The sequence below is a fragment of the Dermacentor variabilis genome, chromosome 3 (genome assembly GCF_050947875.1).
Source record: "Dermacentor variabilis isolate Ectoservices chromosome 3, ASM5094787v1, whole genome shotgun sequence".
Lineage (NCBI taxonomy): Eukaryota > Metazoa > Arthropoda > Arachnida > Ixodida > Ixodidae > Dermacentor > Dermacentor variabilis.
The window spans coordinates 93,450,090-93,471,839 of record NC_134570.1 but is presented as its reverse complement, the minus strand read 5'-3'; the positions used below and the strand labels follow the sequence as shown (position 1 = coordinate 93,471,839).

Sequence of the window (21,750 nt, the reverse complement as noted above, 5' to 3'; positions counted from 1 at the left end):
CGCCATCGTTGTCTTTTCGCTTTATCGTATTCCCTTGCTTTGTTTCACGCTTCACGGAGTAGCATTCCTGTAATGCGCGGAAAGAAGTGCTGAAGGACGAGTTTGTTTATTGCATGGGAATTATTGCCCTGCAGTTGTCTTAGTATAGGGGAAATGAATTATGTTTATGACATTAAGTTATTAAAGCTGTGAAGTTTTAGTTTCCAACAATAAAATCCTCGTATCTTTCGTACTTTGTTTATCGTAGGCCACAGAAATCAAAGTACTGTACCCGTCCGTTCGTATAGGTCGCATTACTGAGTGAAACAATTAGGGAGTCGAACTTTGTGCGACCGTCAATTCACGACCATTCTCTTCTTTAATCTTGCGAAGCAGCAGATAAAAAAATACTTCGTATTTTAAGCTGGCTTAGGAGGTAAAAAAACAAGATTCCAAGAGGAGAAACTCCAGTACTATCGGGCGTTCACATTTCCCCAAACAGTGAGTGCTGGCGGTCCTCGCTCAACGGTTTGAAGCCTAAGCAGTTCCTCTCGGTCGTTTTACAAACCAGACTGCAGCAGAAGCGAGGATACAGACTGAGTATAAAGTAACACATGTGCACAAAAGGAAAAAAATAAGACAATGAGCATTGACACGTAATATGTTCTGCAAGGACCACTTGCAAAGCATGAGGTGTTCAAGAGTCGGCTCAGCCCTCGGTACAGACTCAGCAGAGCAAATCAAGTAACTCTTTCTGAACGCGCACACAGAAGAAAGCCACGTCTGTTTCACGTTGATCTGCGGCGTGCTATGCATCGTTCTGCTCCAAGAGCCTAGCGTACAGCCACTCACTCGCTTCGATGCCGAAGAACAAGGATGTCTATATAGACTATTCAAGTTTCGTTCCCATGCGTCGTAGCTATAACAACGTGTGTCAGGTTAGACTTATCCACAACGCAATATGGCGATACCGAAGGACTGTTGCTCCAGATGTCACGAACACCACACTAAAGCCCATTTCGAGCAGCCCGTGTGCCGTGCTTCTATGCACAGGAGCCAAGAGGACCAGACTGTGTCAGGCGCTCCTTTTCGCCGTAATAGTGCTCCGACATGGATGCAGTGATGACGTCCTGTGCGATGCAATTACACGCACGTACGCTCACAGCGTTATGCTTTCTTATTATAGGCTATGCGTGGTTTAACCTCCGAAGACAGCCTACGGGCTATCAAAAAAAAAAAAAAAACAAAGGAAAAAAAAAGCTTCGTAATGCGGTTTCCGCCCCCGACGCAATGCGACCACCGCTGACGGGATTCGAACGCTTGACCTCGTGTCCAGGAGCATGAACACCACAGCCATCTCGCCCTTCTCCCTAAGCCTGTGCGTAATATAGCAAACAGTAAACTTGCATCTTGCTGACCTCTCTGCTATTCCCGTGTCTCTATGTGTGTCTCCTGCAGCAGAACACCGTACTTCACGTTCTTCGTCAGCGCGCACTGCGGGTCGATATCAGTAGTTCGCTGCGATGCTGCAAACAACAGCTTGTCTCAGGCAAGGTACGAAAAAAATGATTGAACACGCGCGCGCGTAAGGGATCACCTCTCAATAGCAGACCGCAACTGCGTACAAACAACGCCCGCGAGACCCCGTCTCCGCGTGTCAAGAACTGCGTCGGTATAGTTGGGCCGTCCGACCTACTGGATGGAGGAACGAAACGAAACAAAAACGCGCAAGGAAGCCAATCCGATCTCTGGTGCGATAGCAATCTCCAGACGGATTTCAGAGTCACGAACTCTTTACAGCACGTGTAAGCGAGCGGTCCAGCTACTGGCAGAGGGACTATGGCAGACACGCAAGAAAGTCACAAATCTCGTCTGCTACTTTATCTGCGTCTCCAGACGTGCGTGGCTCCAGACGCAACAGTCTAGAGGCGTCGAGGCATCTCTGGCAACACACGAGAGCTTCGAAGTTTCGAAACGAGTTTTCCCGATCGTTCGTGACCGGAATCCCCGCACGGTGGCCGCAACCCGTCCGTATAGACGCTAAATGCCACCGCAGGCCACGGTAGAAAAAAAGAAAAGAAAAATGTCACATCACTCATCAGTTGTTCTTGCGCTTTCTTTTTCTTTCTTTTTTGCCTTCTTTTTTCTAGTAACTCTTAGTGTGCTCCCATTAAGGACGGTTGTGCCTCGTGCATAATATGCAGCGCAACCGTCCCGGTCGCTGCGTTCATAAATGCGGTCACATCGCTTTTGCATTTCTTGTTAACCGTTCCGGTTTGTGCGAACTTGACCTTGTCCGGCGGCAGAGCTCGCTGTCAACCTCGTTATATTATTTTTTTCTGCTTTATTCTACCATTTTTCACCGACGTCGTTACACGGTCTGCTAAGCTTCCTCTTCATATAGTATTCCGCTACATTTGTGAGTCCATGCAAAGTACCGGGACATCTCAAGCAGCCGAGCTGTTATCCTTGTGCCGTGGCGCGCGCACTGAGCAAAGGATGACCTGTTCTCGCCGTTTAAAATAGTGCCATTGAAATCGCGCAAGCTTGCGTGATAACTCACTCTGTTGCTCGCAGTTTATTCGAAACTAGTCTATATACCTCGAAGGAGCTTTCACGCAAAGTGTATGAGGAGATTTAAAAAAGCAAGAACGTCGTTCTCGCAAGGTTGATAAGTCGGCGAAGTCTCCCCAGCTGTCGGCAGACTCGTACTCAGATTTGCCCGTGAGCTTGAGTCAGAGTGAGCTCGAGGAATCCCAAACAGGGCTCGAGTCCATATAAGTCCAAATGCTTAAAGTGAGCCAGGTTTTGATGAGTGAGTCCGAGGTTAAGATTTATTTTTTGAGTAATGGTATCAGTCACGCTGTAAGTTTATTTCGAACGTTGTATATCCTCAATTTATGCAACTCACGGCACTTGAGTTTAAAAACTAATCATACAGTTTTTTCACAATACTATCTGGGCTCGGCGCTGCATCTCCTCGAAGCAACGACTGCCGCGCAACGAACGAACGAACGAACGAACGAACGAACGAACGAACGAACGAACGAACGAACGAACGAACGAACGAACGAACGAACGAACGAACGAACGAACGAACGAATGAGCGAGCGAGCTAGCGAGCGAGCGAGCGAGCGAACGAACGAAGGAGCGAACGAACGAACGAATGAATGAGCGAGCTAGCGAGCGAGCGAGCGAACGAACGAACGAACGAGCGAACGAACGAACGAACGAACGAACGAAAGAACGAACGAACGAACGAACGAGCGAACGAACGAACGAACGAACGAACGAACGAGAGAGCGAGCGAGCGAGCGAGCAAACGAACGAACGAGCGAGCGAGCGAACGAACGAACGAACGAACGAACGAACGAACGAGCGAGCGAGCGAACGAACGAACGAACGAACGAACGAACGAGCGAGCGAGCGAGCGAGCGAGCGAACGAACGAACGAACGAACGAACGAGCGAGCGAGCAAACGAACGAACGAACGAACGAACGAACGAGCGAGCGAGCGAGCGAGCGAACGAACGAACGAACGAACGAACGAACGAACGAACGAACGAACGAACGAACGAACGAACGAACGAACGAGCGAGCGAGCGAGCGAGCGAACGAACGAACGAACGAACGAGCGAGCGAGCGAGCGAGCGAGCAAACGAACGAACGAACGAACGAACGAACGAGCGAGCGAACGAACGAACGAACGAACGAACGAACGAACGAACGAACGAACGAACGAGCGAGCGAGCGAGCGAGCGAGCAAACGAACGAACGAACGAACGAACGAACGAGCGAGCGAGCGAACGAACGAACGAACGAACGAGCGAACGAGCGAGCGAGCGAGCAAGCGTACGAACGAACGAACGAACGAACGAACGAACGAGCGAGCGAGCGAGCGAGCGAGCGAGCAAACGAACGAACGAACGAACGAACGAACGAACGAACGAACGAACGAGCGAGCGAGCGAGCGAGCGAGCGAGCGAACGAACGAACGAACGAACGAACGAACGAACGAACGAACGAACGAACGAATGATAATATAACATGCATATAAAAGCCAAAATAGCTGTATATATACAGTGTGTCCCAGTTAACGCTAGCCAAGTTGTTGAACGAAAAAAAAATAAATTTATTGTGTACGGTCTAAGATACATTTAAATATCTACGATGTTTGGTCGTCAGAAGTCTGACAACCAAACACCGTAGGCCTTATAATTGTATCTTCTACAGTGTTTTACATCTCTTTGCCTTCTTTCTTTTTTGGTTCGTTGAAGACCTTGGCTAACGTTAGCTGGGACAGCCTATGCTACATATATCTGTGTTTATCACAGCATGTAGAATTAGCACAACAAACCTGTTAAAAACAAATTGAAACATCGTAAGATTAGTCGCGTTTCGACTTTTTTCCCATGCTCTCTTGCCCATGGCGTACAGTTTCACCAACTGCTCACTTTCTTCGCACTTACGCAACCGCAGAAGGACACGGGTGTTGCCAGCAGTGCACGTCTTTCGTCTGCCTCGCGAACGCCAGCGTTTCGCATTCGAGACACGTCGCCCGCATATCGCAGATAAATGCTAGCGCGCACCACCGTTATGGTTCACGCTGCAGACTGCCGCGGGCGAACTAATTACTGCTATACACACCCGTAGCGTGCGTTCGGTGCCGATTACTGCTTAACAGTCGTGAGCATTTGAGGGGGTAATTAAGATCGGTGACATCGATGCTACACAAGGCGAGGGGTGCACGTGGAGACATCGATTTTTTTTCTTCTTGCTTTAACGAAGAGCAGGCGCGATTGTTGTTATAGGAAGAATATACGGGAGTCCGATAATTACGACACGGGTGGTCTCACACACAGACCGAGATAGCAGTCACGCAAGGTCGTACCCCCCTATTTACAGAGACGCGACATTTGACTCGGGCAAAAAAGAAAGAAAGGAGTAAGCGCCTTCTTTGTGTCATAAAGAACGGTCCAGGCGATTTCCATCGCTTACATGCAAATGTGTCGGTACATTGATCGTAGCGTCAGGATGTGACTTTACCACCGGCATTTCTGTAGTTGGTACAGTACGTTCGAGCCATCTCTGTGTTCTTGTTTTTTTTTTCCACGTCGGTAACTGCGGTTATATTAGACGCTTAGAATGTCTCTGCTTACCCGCTTTCATCACGTGATCGGATCTCCGGATAGGACAGGTGCCCTGTCGTCGGGCTTAAATGTCCTATTACGATTAATTAGGTCTTTCAGCTCGTGCAGGCCAACAGGATCGAACAAAATTGCTGCTTCTCGGGAAGAGAAGAAGAGGCGGGAGTCAAGCGCTCAAGGCGGTGTTATGTTCGCCATTTATGCGTAGCGTTAATCACCGCAGTTAGCCGGCAATTAGCGTCGACCTTTGCGTTCGAATGAAAAGAAATATATATATAATAAGGGGCAAAGACTGGCTTGGAGACGGAGATTGCAGTTGCGCTGACTACATAAATGAATCCTCCAATCAAGAAAGAGGAAGAGAACCCTTATTAAGTACTTTTGTTGCTTTTCACGCACTTATTTCATCTGACACGTAGTTGCCGTCATCATTTGCAGGAGTCAACAACTTCTCAGAAATGAGAAGTCAACAACTTCTCCAATTACAATGAGCCAACTTGCCCAACAACGCATTCTGCTAAACTTCATTTCTTCTACATCGTGCTCTTCCTTTTGTGTTCTCCCTTCATCATGCCAAGTATCAGCGGTTTGCGCCTGTCCTGTCTCCCTTCCTTGTGATTGTCTAAAAAGCGCAACCAACGTTTCCAATTAACATAAACTTAGAGCTGCCAAAGATGCTTATTTTTTAGGAATATTTAGTGAACCTGCTAACCAACGAGTTGATGTGCTTTGGCGCAGATTGAATGCATTGTTACAGCCTAACTCTTACTCAGCTATTCCTGATATATTGGAACATGATGGGCAGAAAATTTCTGGAGATGCAGTACCAAATGAATTTAATGAAGTCTTTACTTTAGCACCGCAACAAGACGTAGAACATAGCCTCACTAACTACGCTGAGTTTCTTCCAGTAAACAGGAATGGAGCATCGCTTTTCCTTGCTCCAACTACTTCTCCTGAAGTTTTTTCGTGTATCAGAGCTACAAGCTTGATACACGAAAAGTCTAGTCAAGTCACTAGACGCCGACGGTATCCAGATTCACCCTGTAAAGTATGTGCTCGATATTATAAGCCCTATTCTAGCCCATGTTTATAACATAATATTATCAACAGGTGCCTTTCCTAAGAGAATGCAAATTACCCGCGTTGGTTCCCGTCTTCAAGCGCGGTGATAAAACAGCATTAAATAATTATCGGCCTATATCAATAATCCCAGTATTTTCTAAGGGCATCGAGAAAATAATACATGTGCTATTACTCTCATTCTTTAACCGTCACCATTTGATTGCAGACTTTCAACATGGTTTTAGAAAGCACCGCTCTACGGATACAGCCCTCCTGAGCCAAAAAGAAATAATTTTAGATGCATTTAGCCGTAAGCATATGGCACTAGGCATATATATAGATTTCTCTAAGGCTTTTGATTTAATTAATCATTCCATCCTTCTTAACAAATTAGAAATGTATTGTGTACGTGGAACCACACACTCGCTTATGACATCTTATCTGTCCCACAGATCACAGTTTGTAGCTGCCAGTAACGCAATATCTTCAAGGAAGCCAGTTATCACTGGTGTACTGCAAGGAAGCATTTTGGGCGCACTTTTATTTTTGATTTATATAAACGACATTGTACGCTGTACAGATAACGCTACATTCGTTTCGTATGCCGATGACACAACCGTTTTTATTACAGGCAACGTGGAAACCGATATAGAAATAAATGCTAATAAGACGCTGTCTGACTTAGAACGCTGGTCCGCGATAAAGTGCTTAAAAATGAACCCTAAGAAAACAAAAGTAATCTTGTACGCGCCTAGAGGAAAGTTGTTGACAACTAATATGAATTTGTCTCTGGGCAGTGAGCAGTTAGATATAGTGGATTCCGTTAATATCCTTGGGGTGCGTTTTACAAAGCACCTTACCTGGAATGAGCATGTTGATAATCTCCAATCAAAATTGTCATCTGTCATTGATGTTATTGCTCGTTTGCGTCGCTCACTCCCGACCAAGGTAAAAATAATGCTGTACAACGCTCTGGTTGTATCTGTCATGCAGTACTGCGTCATGGTGTGGGGCACAACTGGTGTGACAAACTTGCACAAACTACATTTGCTACACAAAAAAGAGTTGTGCGTTACATAGCTGATGTCCATTATACGCACTCCGCAGAACCACTTTTTTCTCAATATGAAATTCTTGCTGTGTTTTGTTTCTACAATTATAGGTTGATGTTGTGCTACAAAGGTTTCGTAAACATTGGCATTGATGATACAATTCATCTGGCAAAACTTCGAGAGAATACAAATATTCGTCAGACCCGACATAAAGAAATGTGGTTCGTACTCACTCCGAGAACCTCCTATGATGAGCAATCTTTATCTTATACATTACCTTCGCTATTAAACTTATTAGACCGACAAAATTTTGATCCCTCCAGAAACCGAAACTCTCGCATTAAACGTTTTTGTCAACTACTTTATTTGCAAGGCTAGACCATGCCTTCTTATTCTCCTAATTTTGTTCCCCACTGTTGTTTATGTGTGTTGATTATTTCTTGCGTCCTGTTTCACTCTGTATTACCCGTTGCTTTGTGATGCTTTTTCTTTCATTTCTTGTGTATGGCTGGCTGTCATCTTGCTGTAATGCCAACTTACAAGGGGTCGGGACCTCGTCAAGCTGTCCAAGCTTTTAGTCCTGTACTCCTCCTTTTTTAAGGAAATAAAATGATTGATTGATTGATTGATCTTGAAGAAATTATGTGGCGAGATGTGATCCCATACTCGTCTCTCACTCTATTTTTTTTAACACCCAGAGTTCCAGCAAGGTGACATAGGCATAATGAACGTCGTTGTCGAAGGTCGTCGTTAAGGCTTACCGGAACTCCCCCTCCCCCTCCCTCCCCCCTCCACCACGCTGTTGAGCTAGTTTTCAGGGCTGTTATACTTGTCTTGTAGGATCGAACCACATACCGAGATTCGATGTATATTACCTAAGATTCCTCAGCCTTTCTGACACGCCATTTATAGGATTAAAATGTTGCAACGTACGAGTATGAGACAAGAAGTGGTAAGCAACCCAAATCTTTGACTTAGGTGTCTCTTAGTGGCACTCGCACCTCGGCGTTGGCGTTCTTTATAGGTTGACTTTAGGCGAACGCAACGCACGAACCGTGCTCGGAGGGAACTCTTTTCCATTAATTAGATGGTTAAATATCACGGCACGTTCTTGTGTGTGACGTCATTAGTGACGTCATTACTTTCGCTTTCTACTTCCGAGTTTCCAGGAATTTCGCTAGAGTCGTGCTCACGTGGCGGATCTCTAAAAACTACGATCCCGTGCTTTGGTTTGCCGTAATCAGTGATTTGTAATTAATTTTGATTATTCCAGACACTTCAGTAACCCACCTTGTAACTAATCTTATGCTCTGATACCATATCTATAATGAAACCCATAAATTTTGTACTCTACTATTTTTTTCTATTTTATTTATTTATTTTGAATTTCCTCCCCGGTCGTCTCAGGAGGTGAATTGGAAGTGCGGCGCAAGAAACAAGAGTGTCACTCGATGCTCGTGCCACTGAAAATATATGTTCATATTACGCAAGAAATTTACGCCTGCACGCTGTAGCTCCCATCACTGCGGTGCCAAGCAATATACGCGACTAGCGCAAAGCACGCAAGCAAACGCAAGAACTTTCTTGCAGGCAATACTTATCGGCAGAAACGCACTCCAAACCAAAAGTGTAAGCCGCAATATCATCCACTACAGCCCGCCAAATGTGCTATGTCGACGCGGTGAGTCTCGCCGTAGATTTTCAGCCTGTGTCTATAAAGCTTACTAGCAACGATCTGTTGGACAAAGTGATATCGGAGCATAGATGCCATGGACTCGGGTTAAAAATAACAATTGTGCTTCTGTGAAAGGGCAGCCACGTGGATTCGCAGGTTACAGGAAACCTGTAACACAACAGGCGTCGGCAGATAGAGTTTTCTTTACTCTGCCCCAATGATATACTCTCGTGCTCTAAAGTGAAGGTGGCCAGTGCGGCGCGGTTTCAAAAGGCGACATACTGTAAAGGAACGTCAGCCGCGGATAATTACGATAGCCTATATCCATTCGAACATCGGGAAGTCCTCGAACATGTCTGCACGTATGTAACAGGCGTACGGACCCCTTTAGAGCGTGCTTCTCTACCAAAAAACTCTTTGTGCGGAGAAGCTAGCTTCTGCAATTTTCGCCATCTGATAATGAACGACCTGTACTACAAGGAACAGTAACAGAGGTTGCTGACTGTCAAATGTGAAAAAGGTATTTGTTTCAGTACAGATACCAAGAGTAATGGAGGCATTGCGTAATCAAGGCGTACAGAAGGCATACGTGAATATCTTGGAAAATATCTACAAAGATTCCACCGCTACCTTGCTTCTCAGCAAGAAAAGTAGAAAATTACTTATCAAGAAAGTGGTCAGGCAAGGAGACACAATCTCTTCGATGCTGTTCACTGTATGCTTAGAAGAAGTATTCAAGCTGTTAGACTGGGAAGCCTTAGGAGTGAGGGTCAATGGCGAATATCTCAAAGACTTTCGGTTTGCAGACGACATTGTCCAGTCCAGTAACACTGTAGATGCACTACAACAAATGATTGAGGACCTTAACGAAGAAAGTGTAAGAGTAGGGTTGAAGATTACTATGCAGAAAACAAAGGTACAGTTTAATAGCCTTGCAAGGGAACAAGAATTCATGATCGGCAGTCAGCCTCTACTGTCTGTGCAGGTCTACGTTTATGTAGGTCAATTACTCAGAGGGAACCCTGATCATGAGAAGGAAAATTACAGAAAAATAAAAATGGGTTCCAGTGCATACGGCAGGTATTACCAGATATTGGCTGAGAACTTACAACGTCGTTAAACATTGTGTACAATCATTGCATTCTACCGGTGCTAACATATCAGGAAGAAACTTGGAGACTCGAGAACAAGTTAGGGAACCCACAAAGAGCGATGGAACGAAAAATTTTAGGCCTAACGTAAGGAGACTGGAAAAGAGCGATGTGGACCAGAGAGCAAACGGGGATAGCCGATATTCTAGTTGACATTAAGAGAAGAAAATAGAGCTGGGCAGGGCCATGCAATGCATAGAGCGGATGACTGGCGGACCAGTAGAGTTACAGAATGGGTGCCAAGGGAAAGAGAAGCGTAGTCGAGGACGGTATAAAATTAGATGGAGTGACGAAATTAGGAATTCGTGAGCGCTAGTCGGAATCGGTTGGTGCAGGACAGGGGTAATTGGAGATCTCAGGGAGAGGCTTCTCGGTCCTGCGGTGGGCAAAAAAATACTGATAATGACGATGATGAGCCCGTATTACCAAGCATTATACGGTGCTATAGAATACGCCTCGTGAATTATTTTAAGATAACCAAGATTAGGAACTGAAGGGCTTTCCTCATGATTACTTTTATTTTGCTCACCGCGGGAACTCAGTGGCCACGGTGTCCTGCTGCCGAACTCAAGGTGACTGGTTCGATTCTCGGAATAAATAAATAAATAAATAAATAAATAAATAAATAAATAAATAAATAAATAAATAAATCACGATTGCCATTACAGACCGAGCGAGTGCTTTTTTTTACCAAGTTGTGATTGTCTTTTAACTTCATACTCGCCCGGTGGTTGAAGCGTACTGTAGTCACGTCACTCGTAAGCCTCTGCTAAGCGCGCGACAGTGTGCGCTCTTTGGCATTTCAATGTACAATTTCTCTTTTAAGGCGAAATGAGCAGCTTTCACTACTTCAGAGAAACGAGCTGCGTCCGATTCTGTGCAATTCTTTGATGTGGTCATTAACTATCGGAACGACGTCTTCGAGTCTCGCATTTGCATCGGCCGTCGAGCTATTCCGGCCAAACGATTTTTCTTTCTTTTTTATTGACGTCTTCATAATTGTACGACAATTACCTAGCAGTCATTTTAACATCTCTGAAGCTGCGATACAAGCTATTCAGAGGGAATCGCTTAAGTATTTAATATCTCTAACGCATTCTGTTTTTAACAACTTCTATATGAGCGCGTGCCACTGGGGCGTTAACACGGCAACGGTAACTATTGTTAGGCACACATAAATGAAGAATATAAGGTCAAATTAGTCGGAACCAAGTCTGAACCTTCTGCTTTCCGCGACTAGCGTTCAACCGCGTGCGACATCGTTGCATCGGATATATAGCATAAAGGCGCTGAAACCTGCAATGATCGCACGCCTGCGGACAACAGCGAGCAGTGTTTACTGCGGGGTGCAGGAGGCTGATAATTACGATGTGCAGTATAGCTAGATAACAATGCGGCAAATTGGTGCATTGTATACTGTGCATAAACCTTGCGCCTTTCATTAAAGGATTGGGACTTGCAGAAGACTCGCACAGCTGCGTGCCGCAGTACGGAGGCGGAAATTCCTCCTGGAAATTCACTTCAAGTGGACAGGTCTTGCAAGCTCACCGGCTACAATTCATAGATATAATGTGTGCCGTAATTAATTAAGAAGGTCATTAGTCAATTTTTGTTAATGAGTTGAATATGTGTTCCGAATTGTCGGGCTAGTAAAGTCCGTCTTTTCGAATAATCCAGCGCAAGGACAGTAATATACCTGCCACAGGCGATTGTTAAAAATACCTCCCGTAAACCTAATAATAATAATAATAATAATAATAATAATAATAATAATAATAATAATAATAATAATAATAATAATAATAATAATAATAATAATAATAATAATAATCAACCTACTTTATGTACACTGCAGGACGAAGGCCTCTCCCTGCGATCTCCAACTAACCCTTTCCTGCGCCAACCGATATGCCTACTAGCACCGGCGAATTTCCTAATTTAATCACCCCCCCCCCCCCCCTAGTATTCTGCCGTCCTCGACTGCGCTGTGACCCATTCTGCAACCCTAATCGCCCACCGTTTATCTAACCTACGCATTACATGACCTGCCCAGCTCCATCTCTTTCTTTTAATGTCAATTAGAATATCGACTATCCCTGTTTGCTCCGATTCACACGACTCTCTTCCTGTCTCTTAACGTTACGCGTAACATTCTTCGTTCCATCGACCTTTGTGCGGTCCTTAACTTGTTCTCGACCTTTTTTGTCATCTACAAGTTTCTGCCCCGTACGTTAGCACCGGTGGAATGCATTGACTGTACATCATTCTATTCAATGATAATGGTAAGCTTCCAGTCAGGATCTGGCCATGCCTGCCGTATGCGCTCCGACCCATTTTTCTTCTTCTGTAAATTTCCTTCTCATGATCAGGGTCCCGTGTGGGTAATTGACCTATATAAACGTACTCCTTCACAAACTCTAGAGGCTGACTGGCGATCCTGAACTCTTCTTCCCTAGCCTGGCTATTGATCATTATCTTTGTTTTCTGCATATTAATCTTCAACCCCATTCTTACACTCTCTCTGTCAAGGTCCTCAATAACTTGTTGTAATTCCATCGTCTCCAGTGTTGCTGAACAGGACAACGTCATCTGCAAACCGGAGGTTGCTAAGATATTCGCCGTTAATCCTTACTCCTAAGCCTTTCCAGTTTAATAGCTTAAATACTTCTTCTAAGTGTGCACTGAATATAATTGGAGAGATTGTGTCTCCTTGTCTGACCCCTTTCCTTATAGGTACCTTTCCACTTTTCTTTTGGGGAATTAAGATAGCTGTGGAATCTCTGTAGACATTTTCCAAGATATTTACGTAAGCCTCCTGTACTCCTTGATTACGTAATGCTTCCATAACAGCTGGTATCGCTACTGAATCAAATGCCTGTTCGCAATCTATGGAAGCCACATGGAGACTGTACTCTGTGGTTTTCTCGATCACCTGATTGATTACATTGATCTGATCCATTGTACAGTATGCCTTCCTGAAGCCAGCCTGATCTCTTGGTTGAATTAAGTCAAGTGTTGCCCTTATTCTATTGGAAATTATCTTGGTGAATACTTTATACAATACTGGAAGTTAGCTAATGGGCCTATAATTTTCCAATTCTTTAACGTCTCCCTTTTTGTGAATCAGTATAATGTTGGCATTATTACACTTCTCTGGGACCCTTGAAGTCGTGAGATAGTTCGTAGAAAGGGTCGCAAGCTTTTCAAGCATGACGTCTCCTCCATCTTTGATTAAATCGACTGTTAGTTCCTCTTCTCCTGCAGGTTTTCCTCGTTTCATGTCTTGCAAGGCCTTGTTAACTTCATCGCTAGTTATAGAAGGAGCCTCCGTAACCTGTTCATTACTACTTCGAATAGAGGTATTGTGGCTGCTCTGGGCATTGTATAGGTCAGCATAGAATTCTTCCGCTACTTTTACTATATCTTGGAAAATGTTGATTATATTACCCTGTGGCTTGTCATTTAAATCTAAAAGAAATAAATGCAATATATCAGCAAGACAGCAGACTGTCATTGCTGCATTTATCACTTTTCTTATTTTGAGCGCAAGAGAAATGTTTTCTTGAGCGCGAGCTCGTGGAAAACGAACCTCCCTTGTAGGCTCCGAGGTGGGCTGCTAATTTATTCACCATCTTGTGTTGAACAGTAGAGCAGCATGCATCGTTCCTGAAATCGATGCCGCGATCGCGAAGCTGACAATCTCGCCGACTTCGTCCGATTAGCAACGACACCTGTAAGACGGCGGCTGACGACGTTGCTGCGTATTTATTCAGGCGTCTAACGAGCAAGCATTGAAAGACATTCGTTGTCTGCAGGTCGGTGACTTGCTTCGCTTATTATAGCGCAACTCTATTCTCAGAGTATGCGCTGACAGTTGGGCTACAGTTTATGTCTTGCATTCTGTCTCCGGCAACTCAGCACAATGTGGCGGACAGGCACAAACAAACAAAACGCTCGCACTTGTCTGTTAGTCTGTTCTTGTGCTTGTGTCTAACCGCCACTTTGCGCTATAAGCTAATTACCTGGGTATGTTGTGAGAGCATCGAACGATAGTACACTGCAAGACAAACTGCAGGCAAACAGAACGGCGGCGTCGAGGAGAGAGGCGGCGTCGCGTTGGTTGGCTTCGCGACTAGCAGGCAAGGTCCTCCGCACGTGTGTCATCCCTTGTTGCGAGAACAACACAATGGGCGACGCTGCCGCCGGCGGCGGCGTCGGTGGTGCGATTCGGCCAAGCGTGGCTTTCGGAGCGCGTTGTGGCAGGATGCTGACGGCCCCGCTGTCGCCGCATGCCCGGACTCTTTGACGTGCAGCGCAGTTTTTTCATTTGCTCCTCCCGGGCCGCCGGCGCGCGCTCTGTTTTGACTCGACGCTATCTCCATGTCTTACTTTTCAGAGGAATGGACCACGTCCAAGAAGGTCGTCAACCACAAGACCCGACAGGTAAGCGAGGCAGACGAAAGCATGCGCGACTTCGTCATGATTCAAGAGAGGCGTGGGGGGGGGGGCAATCATTTAAATGATTATCCCCTCCCCCCCGCCTGTGCGCTATAAGCTAATTGCCTGGGTATGTCGTGAGAGCATTTAACGATAGTGCACTTCAAGACAAACAAGAGAGAAACATCTAAATGATTCGCTCTAAATGGAGGGGAGGTAATTAGGAGAGCAATGTTTACATCGGGAGCTGCAGCTCCCTAAATCCGTGGGAATGGAGAAAATCGTTTTACGGGGCATCCACCGATTGAGTAGAAATTTCTTCAATCTGAAAGACGGAGGTAAAACGCACCAACTGCAACGTCTGCTACAGACGCTCTAACTGATGCAGAGATACATCACGTCAGCGTTACTTTTTGTGAGTTAGCATATCAAACGTGTCGAGCTCGCTGAGACGCAATCATCAACTCAGCTGTGGAGGCGAAGGAACCTAACGTTATCTGAAAGCGTTATTAAACTCATACTTGTGGCGGTGTTTCTGATTCTGCGCCGTCACTACAACGTGGCGATATCATGTTTCGAGATAAAAGGTTAAACGTCACTCGCAATGCATATTCAAGCGGTGAAGATACAGTACATTTCCCAGTCATTTGTCGCTCGACTGTGCAGACCGAGACGAGGGTACAGCGTCAGCTCGTCCTGGAAAACGGCAAGGTGATCGCCGACACGGGCCCTCAGATAACGACCAGAACCACAGAGGACAACAAGGTCGAAGAGTCGGAAGACACGCAGGTGACATTTACCACCTCCCACCTGGCTTCTTTCTTTCTTTTTTTCAAATACCTTTACCGTGACAGTCGAGCTGAATATCGGGGATTACGGGGATTCGCCGTTTCCGTCCCGGTTTCCACTATTGAAGCGACCAGTAGGGCACTGCCGCTGTGCATGGACAGCGTCAACGTAGCAAGCACTTCGATCGGGCCTGTTTGCACAAGCTCACGGGCACAGGCTGCGCCGAATAGACAGTAGCACAAGCGAAGCACAGCACGGGCGCTCGTGTCGTCTGCTACTTCGCGAATATAAAGTAGACATAGGCAAAATTGCTAGACTGCAATAAATGTAGCAAACCTGATTAGCTCAATCAAGCTGTATAAGTTCGAATGCGGCTAATCGAACCGGCACGCCCTGCTGCGATGATGATTGGACGAAACAGCGTCCAGCTGCGTGCCGTTACGTTCTCTCGAATTCGCCGTAAGGAACTATTTGTCGCAGCCCCATTTCAAAAGGGATGCCAACAGACATTGGCGTTATCACTTTGTTTTCCCGTCTGTGTCGACGAAATGGTTCACCTTCGGTTCAATGTGTCGTCGTCGTCGGCGTTGTCGTGCAGCACAAGAAGACGGGCGACGAGGACGTTCCTGACGGCTACGTGCCGGTGCCGGGTTCCGAGCGCGTGGTGTGCGAGAAGACCGAGTCGCATCAGGTCACCAAGGAGACCAAGGAGGAGAACATGAAGATGCACGACGAAAACTTCAAGGAACTGCGCGGACCGGTGTGTATATATGGGACGCTGCTTGCTTCTTTTTGTACATAATACGTACCTTAAATCTTTTTTGTCTACGAAACTTAGTGAACTTAACTATGCTGGTGATTACAGCTGCGCGTTCGTGAAACCTTGTTAGGTTCTTTTAGTGTGTAATACATTCACTCCTATGTTGCACTGCCTGCTGCCGCTATATAGCGTAGGCAGTTACTTTGTTTGTGTCAGTATCTCTTTCTTTCTCTGTCACCTCTCGTTCTCTTTCCCTTTTTCAACCTCTATAACCCCCTTCCCCCGCAGGGTAGCCAACCGGAACTACCTCTGGCTAACCTCCCTGCCTTTCTATGCGTCCTTTCTCTCTATCTCACTCTTCTGTCACTATGGGGACAGCAGCAGCACTTGCTGCTTCAAGTAGAGTGCGCCGACCAGACTCCTCAGGGATGACTTTGAAAAGACGCCCGAGTTATGTACGGATGGTGGCCGATATCCTCAGGGTGGAAAAGTGTACTGCCACTCTCTCCAGCAAGGTCAGGCCGAAACGGGACTAAAAAATAAACTTCTCGCAAAGCTCGGGACCACACGACGAGCGATGGAATGGAAAGTGACAGCTGTAATGTGATTAGCAACAGAGTTCTTTGGAATTCGAACGCGGCCACAGATTATATGCTGGATAATATAGTAAGAGAAAGAAGCGGAGTACTTTAGGCAAACAAATGGAGGTCTATCGGTATAACAGAAGTGCGCCTCCAGGGCTAGGTAATGAGCAGCCGAGGGCAACGGCGAACTGAATGGAGTGACGATATATTTGTGGACTTGAGAAGGGCAGGTGTAACTGGAGATCTATGGAATGTCGTGCGTCTTCTAGTGAACTTTATGCTGACGATGGCGCGCCGAGGCAATTAGCACTGAGAAATCGTCCAGCCTTATTAGATTACGTCCTACGTAAGAACTCTGGCATTAAATTCACTTTCGAGAGTCCGGAGCAGTGTCTGAATTCGGGGTCTTCTAGCTGCTTAGTGCCGACGCACATTGGTGCGACGGCCAAGCCAAGGCACAAAGGTGAAAGCTCCTTTGAACTTCTTGCACCATTTTCAACTGTGCGGGTGCGAAAGTTGCCCGAGCACAGTCAATTAACAGGGTAGAGTCGCTGCAGATGAACTTTCAATGTTGTGTCGTCACGTGATCGTCCCTTTGGTCCTTCCTCAGGAGGAGATCCACCGATTGGCCGTGATGGTGCCGGACGAGTCCCCATTGGTAGGAATCCGGCCGGATCGGTTCCCGGGCAAGCTGACTCACTACAGCAGCCGGTCGAAGAAGGTCACAGACAAGGACGAAGTGAAGGAGATCTCCGAGGAGCGCAACGGAGAGATCACTAAGCAGACCACAAGGACGCATCATCACGAGGAGAAGGACGACGACGAAGTACGCATTGCAATTGCGCATGGTTCGGTTACTTAGGGCTGGTGGAGACGTAAAAAGGACAAGGCTATAGGGCCACAATAGCAGGGCGTCAGAAGTGAGCGCTTTTATTACTTGTGTTTTACGATGCCTGACAGGTGCCTGACTTGCGCCTTGTTTCACCCTTATGACATATGCGGTCGGTCATGTTCGTTCATTCCACGTGATGTGATAGTTTAGTTAAATATTGGGGGCGTTCGAATGGAGGCGGAACTTTTAGAAACGAATGCACGTGTTTTTGTGCTGTAAAATGTAGGAAATGCATAGCACGAAGGGGGAACTTGCCAAAAGAGCCTATTTATTAGTGCGAAATATATTTGCAAGTCCGCGTATGCCCCGCAATTGTCTTGTGCGTTTGATTACTAAGAGCCTGAAAACAACAAACTAACATGCATGAATAGCCACAGAACAGAGGAGCGAGTATGTCTTCCTTTTGCGTTTTCCCAGTTCATACGCCACGCAACACAGCCCCGAAGAACACGCATATTGTTGCGGTACAACGGGGACATAATACAGGGATAGGTTCTTCAAGAACAGCAGGACAGTCTTTTCAAAAACAAACAGAACAGAAACACGACATTTTCGTCCTCGCCTAATCTCATCACCCACTAGACGGAGTCCTTTAATGCCCTCAGCATTGTTGCCGTCTGCATAGAATACACGAGTCACTGTTCCGCAGTAATATGTGGCGCTCAAGCACATTCGATGCTATCAATGTGCGTCTGCAATTGCAATTCCTCTTTGTATTTGTCGACGTGTGCGTCTTACGGCTATCGTTTGTTTCTCTGACCCATGAATTTTACTTTTGACAGGTCCCAGAAGACGAAGCAGAAGGAAAAGACCTTCCAGCCGTCGAGAGAGAGACAAAACGAAACTTCGAATACCTGCACGATGGAGCCGAAATCAAGGTTCCTGACCGAATGCGCAAGCAGAAAGACCTCCTGTACCTCCAGGCGACGTCTCCCGAACGACATGACCCGGTCACGCGGCGGGCTTTGAGCCTGGAGGAAGAAGAGGAAATACGAAACAGCGAGACGAACCGCTGGCTGGACAACCACTTCGGCTCGGAAACTTCGGACGACGACGTCGTGAAGAGCAAGCACGGTGGTAACGTAATCAACGTGAAGATGACCGACACCAAGAGGACGCCAACGCCACCCGCCAAGCCACCCAGGGAGTCGCCGAACCTCATCTACACGACACCGTACTTCAAGTCTCCCACACCGTCACCGACTCCACTTGATTCGACACTCAGAAGCACCAAGTCACAGCAGAAGACGACATCCTACCGCCGGGAAGAGAAGGTGGACGACTCGAGGCAGTCTCGCGCCAGCCCGCGCTCGAACTGGAAGTCCAGTCCGTCCATATACCACGACGTCACGCGACACCTGGATGAGTCACCGACGCGGTACACCAAGGTGGACCGTTCGTACAGGGATCTCGAGAGCAGTTACAGGCCCTTGGAGAAATCGACCATCGTCGGAAACAGCGTTTTCACCAAGGAAGACAGAAGGCTCAACGAAAGCCGGCGAGTCACGAGGGAATACGACAGAGAGGTTAAGAAAGAGCCGCCTCCGGAAAGGGCGACGTCGCCCGAATCGCGACCCATCCAGAGGTCCCAATCGACGAGGACGCCCGAGAAGCCAGTTGCTCAACCGCCTACCTACACCTACAGTCTTCCGCGAGGCCAAAGCACTCGCCGCGCAACGCGCGTGGACCAGACGTCCAAGACCAGCCGCGGTGTACAGGCCGACCTGGACGACGAGCCGTACACTCCTCCCAGTTCGCGCTACATTGTGCACAGTGTGCGGGAGACTCAGAGCCTGCCCCGCCATCATCACCACCACCACCGACACCACCACCACCACTCTTCCTCGTCTCACCACCGCCACCGCAGCGAGGAGACCGAACACCACCGGCGAAGCGGCGACCGGAACCGCAGCCCCGAATCCAACATCTCGACGGCGTCGAGGCCTTCTAAGACCTTCTTCTTCGGCGACAAGACGGACACCAGCTACCACAATAGCCGCCACAAGGACGGCTATTTCACCATCGAGAAGGACCGCTACGTGCAGCCGCCTCGGCGGTTCAGGTCGGACCCGCGTGAGCGCTACTACTCAGTCGAGGACCTCACGACCACGACCCGGTCGTACGCCACAGCCCCGACGTCATCGGTCAAGAAGCCCAGCTTCATCGACCGGCAGAGATACTTCCCGGCGACTCCGCCAGCGAGCCCGCCGCCAAGGCTCATAAAGATCACCAACGGCCGCTCCACGTCACCGTCACCTCCCGAGTCGCCAAGGCCGACGTCTACGAGCCACCTTCTGCCTCCTCCGTCACCCTACGCGTCGCTCAACCGCCGCTACCGCAGCCCATCGCCCGTGGTGAACCCTCCTTCGTTCACGCCCCTCCAGAGTCCGGTCGAGGTCAAGCGGCAGCAGTCTGCGAGCTCTTATAGCCGATCCTACCACCACAGGTCTGCCACGGCGGACTCGAGCGGCTCCAAGCCCGGCCCGAGTGTGATCGAAGTCAGGAACTGGGACAGCCGATGAAGCCTTGATTTCTCCACGACGTCCTCGACACCCCGGGTGTTCACCTGATAACGGAGTCGAAGCGTTTTTGAGTCCGGTTTTACGTGGGCTTGGCGTTGAGAAGGGCCCTCACGCAAGTTCACCTTGAAATTACCCCACTTGTTGCATCTAAAATCCTTAGGGCCTCCTCACGCAAGCTCGCCTGGAAAACGTTGGAATAGAATGGAACGAAGTTGGTGCGAGCTTTGTTCGTAAAGGTTAGCTTGTTAGAAACTATATATAGCAGTCTTGCTGTAACTGGTCACCGAGAAAACGACGGGTTGTGTGAACATCTCTTAACAAGTTATGGTTTGTAGGCAAGTATGCATGCAATCTAGTGAAGACGACTCCGAACCCAGGACTTGATAGTTTCGTTTCTTGTTTTCTTTTTTTTTCTGTTTTTAGGTATAGAGTAGGTTATGGAACTAAGCTTAAAGTGATGCTTTACAGGCATCGCCATTTCACTAGAGTGGTATCCGCGACGCTTCCGCAATGACGTGGATTTCAGTCATTCTTACGGGCAAAGCAGTCAAACATTTCGCTAAAGGAGAATGAATGTAATTGACGCCTAATGAACTGCCTCAAATTTACCGAAATGTAGAGGAGCGTGAACGTGTTTCGAAAGGCGGAAGTTGCAGTTCGGCTATGTCAGCGCAGAGCCTCCCATTGTCTCCAGCGAAAGATTGAACTGGTGCATTAGTTCTTTCCCTCTTGTGACAGTTCAATGTTGAATAGATTGTTTAATAGACCGTTTGTAACCATACCTCGTTTAACCAGAGTTTGAAAGCGTGCTCAAGATTTGCACTAAAAGACCAAATGATTCGTAGTCAGAAAATGAGCAGTTAAACAATACTAATAACAGAAAAAAAATGTTACTTCATTGGATGGAAACAATTGCTATCGCCATTTCTCACTAATGCGTTGCTGAGTGCGGAACGTAGACAACACACCACTCCCTCATTGTTCCATACCCATGTGCTCAAGGACAAAAGAAAAGGGTTGTGCCAAGCATTTGTATTTCCACTGGCTAAGCTATTGGCTTTCACCAGCATTAGGTTACTCGTGAAGCCGATAATGAACAGTCTGAAGTGCCATTGACGACAGTTACTTCGTTACCAGGTAGAAATATCGCAGACTATCACGCTAATTAACCTGATTATAGTTATAACATGTGAATTTCTATTGCTGTTTTTTGTTGTTGTTTCGTAGAGCTTATACTTACATAGGTGCGTGTATAGCACAGCCAAGATCTGTTTTGGTTTCTTGGCAGGAGATCGCACAGTCGATGGTCTTGCTTTATAATCGCGCCACTTGTTAGTGTACATAAATAAAAAGAAATAACGGTTTGTACAACTAGACGTGTGAATGCTTCAGTCACAGCGTTACAGCGATGAAACACGGTTTTACAATAAAAACGCAGCTACAACTACGCAGTTGAGTCTCCGTCTTCTTGCCACTTGCGTGAAGAAGCATGAAGTGCAGACACAAGAGAATTTGAAGGAATCGGCATCAAGAAAAGGGAGCACGCTACGATTCGGTACGTACCATCACGATTCAACGGTGAAAAATAAACTCGCAGGTCTTTGAGAGTCGCTTCAGTCATCATTGTAATGGGATAACCTGAGACCCTACAAATCAATTATCTGTGGACATCCGCACGACTTTTCCTACATGGTCCT

General features: G+C 47.0%; 1 protein-coding gene across 1 annotated transcript in view; it reads left to right on the top strand.

The window, feature by feature from the left end:
• The window catches only part of LOC142576054 (uncharacterized), a 104,324-nt gene extending 82,824 nt beyond the window's left edge, over window positions 1-21,500 (top strand). The window contains exons 4-8 of the mRNA XM_075685973.1: window positions 14,466-14,512; window positions 15,173-15,295; window positions 15,894-16,055; window positions 17,250-17,465; window positions 18,314-21,500. Of these exons, the coding sequence (XP_075542088.1) occupies window positions 14,466-14,512; window positions 15,173-15,295; window positions 15,894-16,055; window positions 17,250-17,465; window positions 18,314-20,053 (2,288 nt within the window). The 3' untranslated portion in view covers window positions 20,054-21,500. The remainder of the gene's footprint in view (window positions 1-14,465; window positions 14,513-15,172; window positions 15,296-15,893; window positions 16,056-17,249; window positions 17,466-18,313) is intronic.
• Window positions 21,501-21,750: the final 250 nt, after the last annotated feature.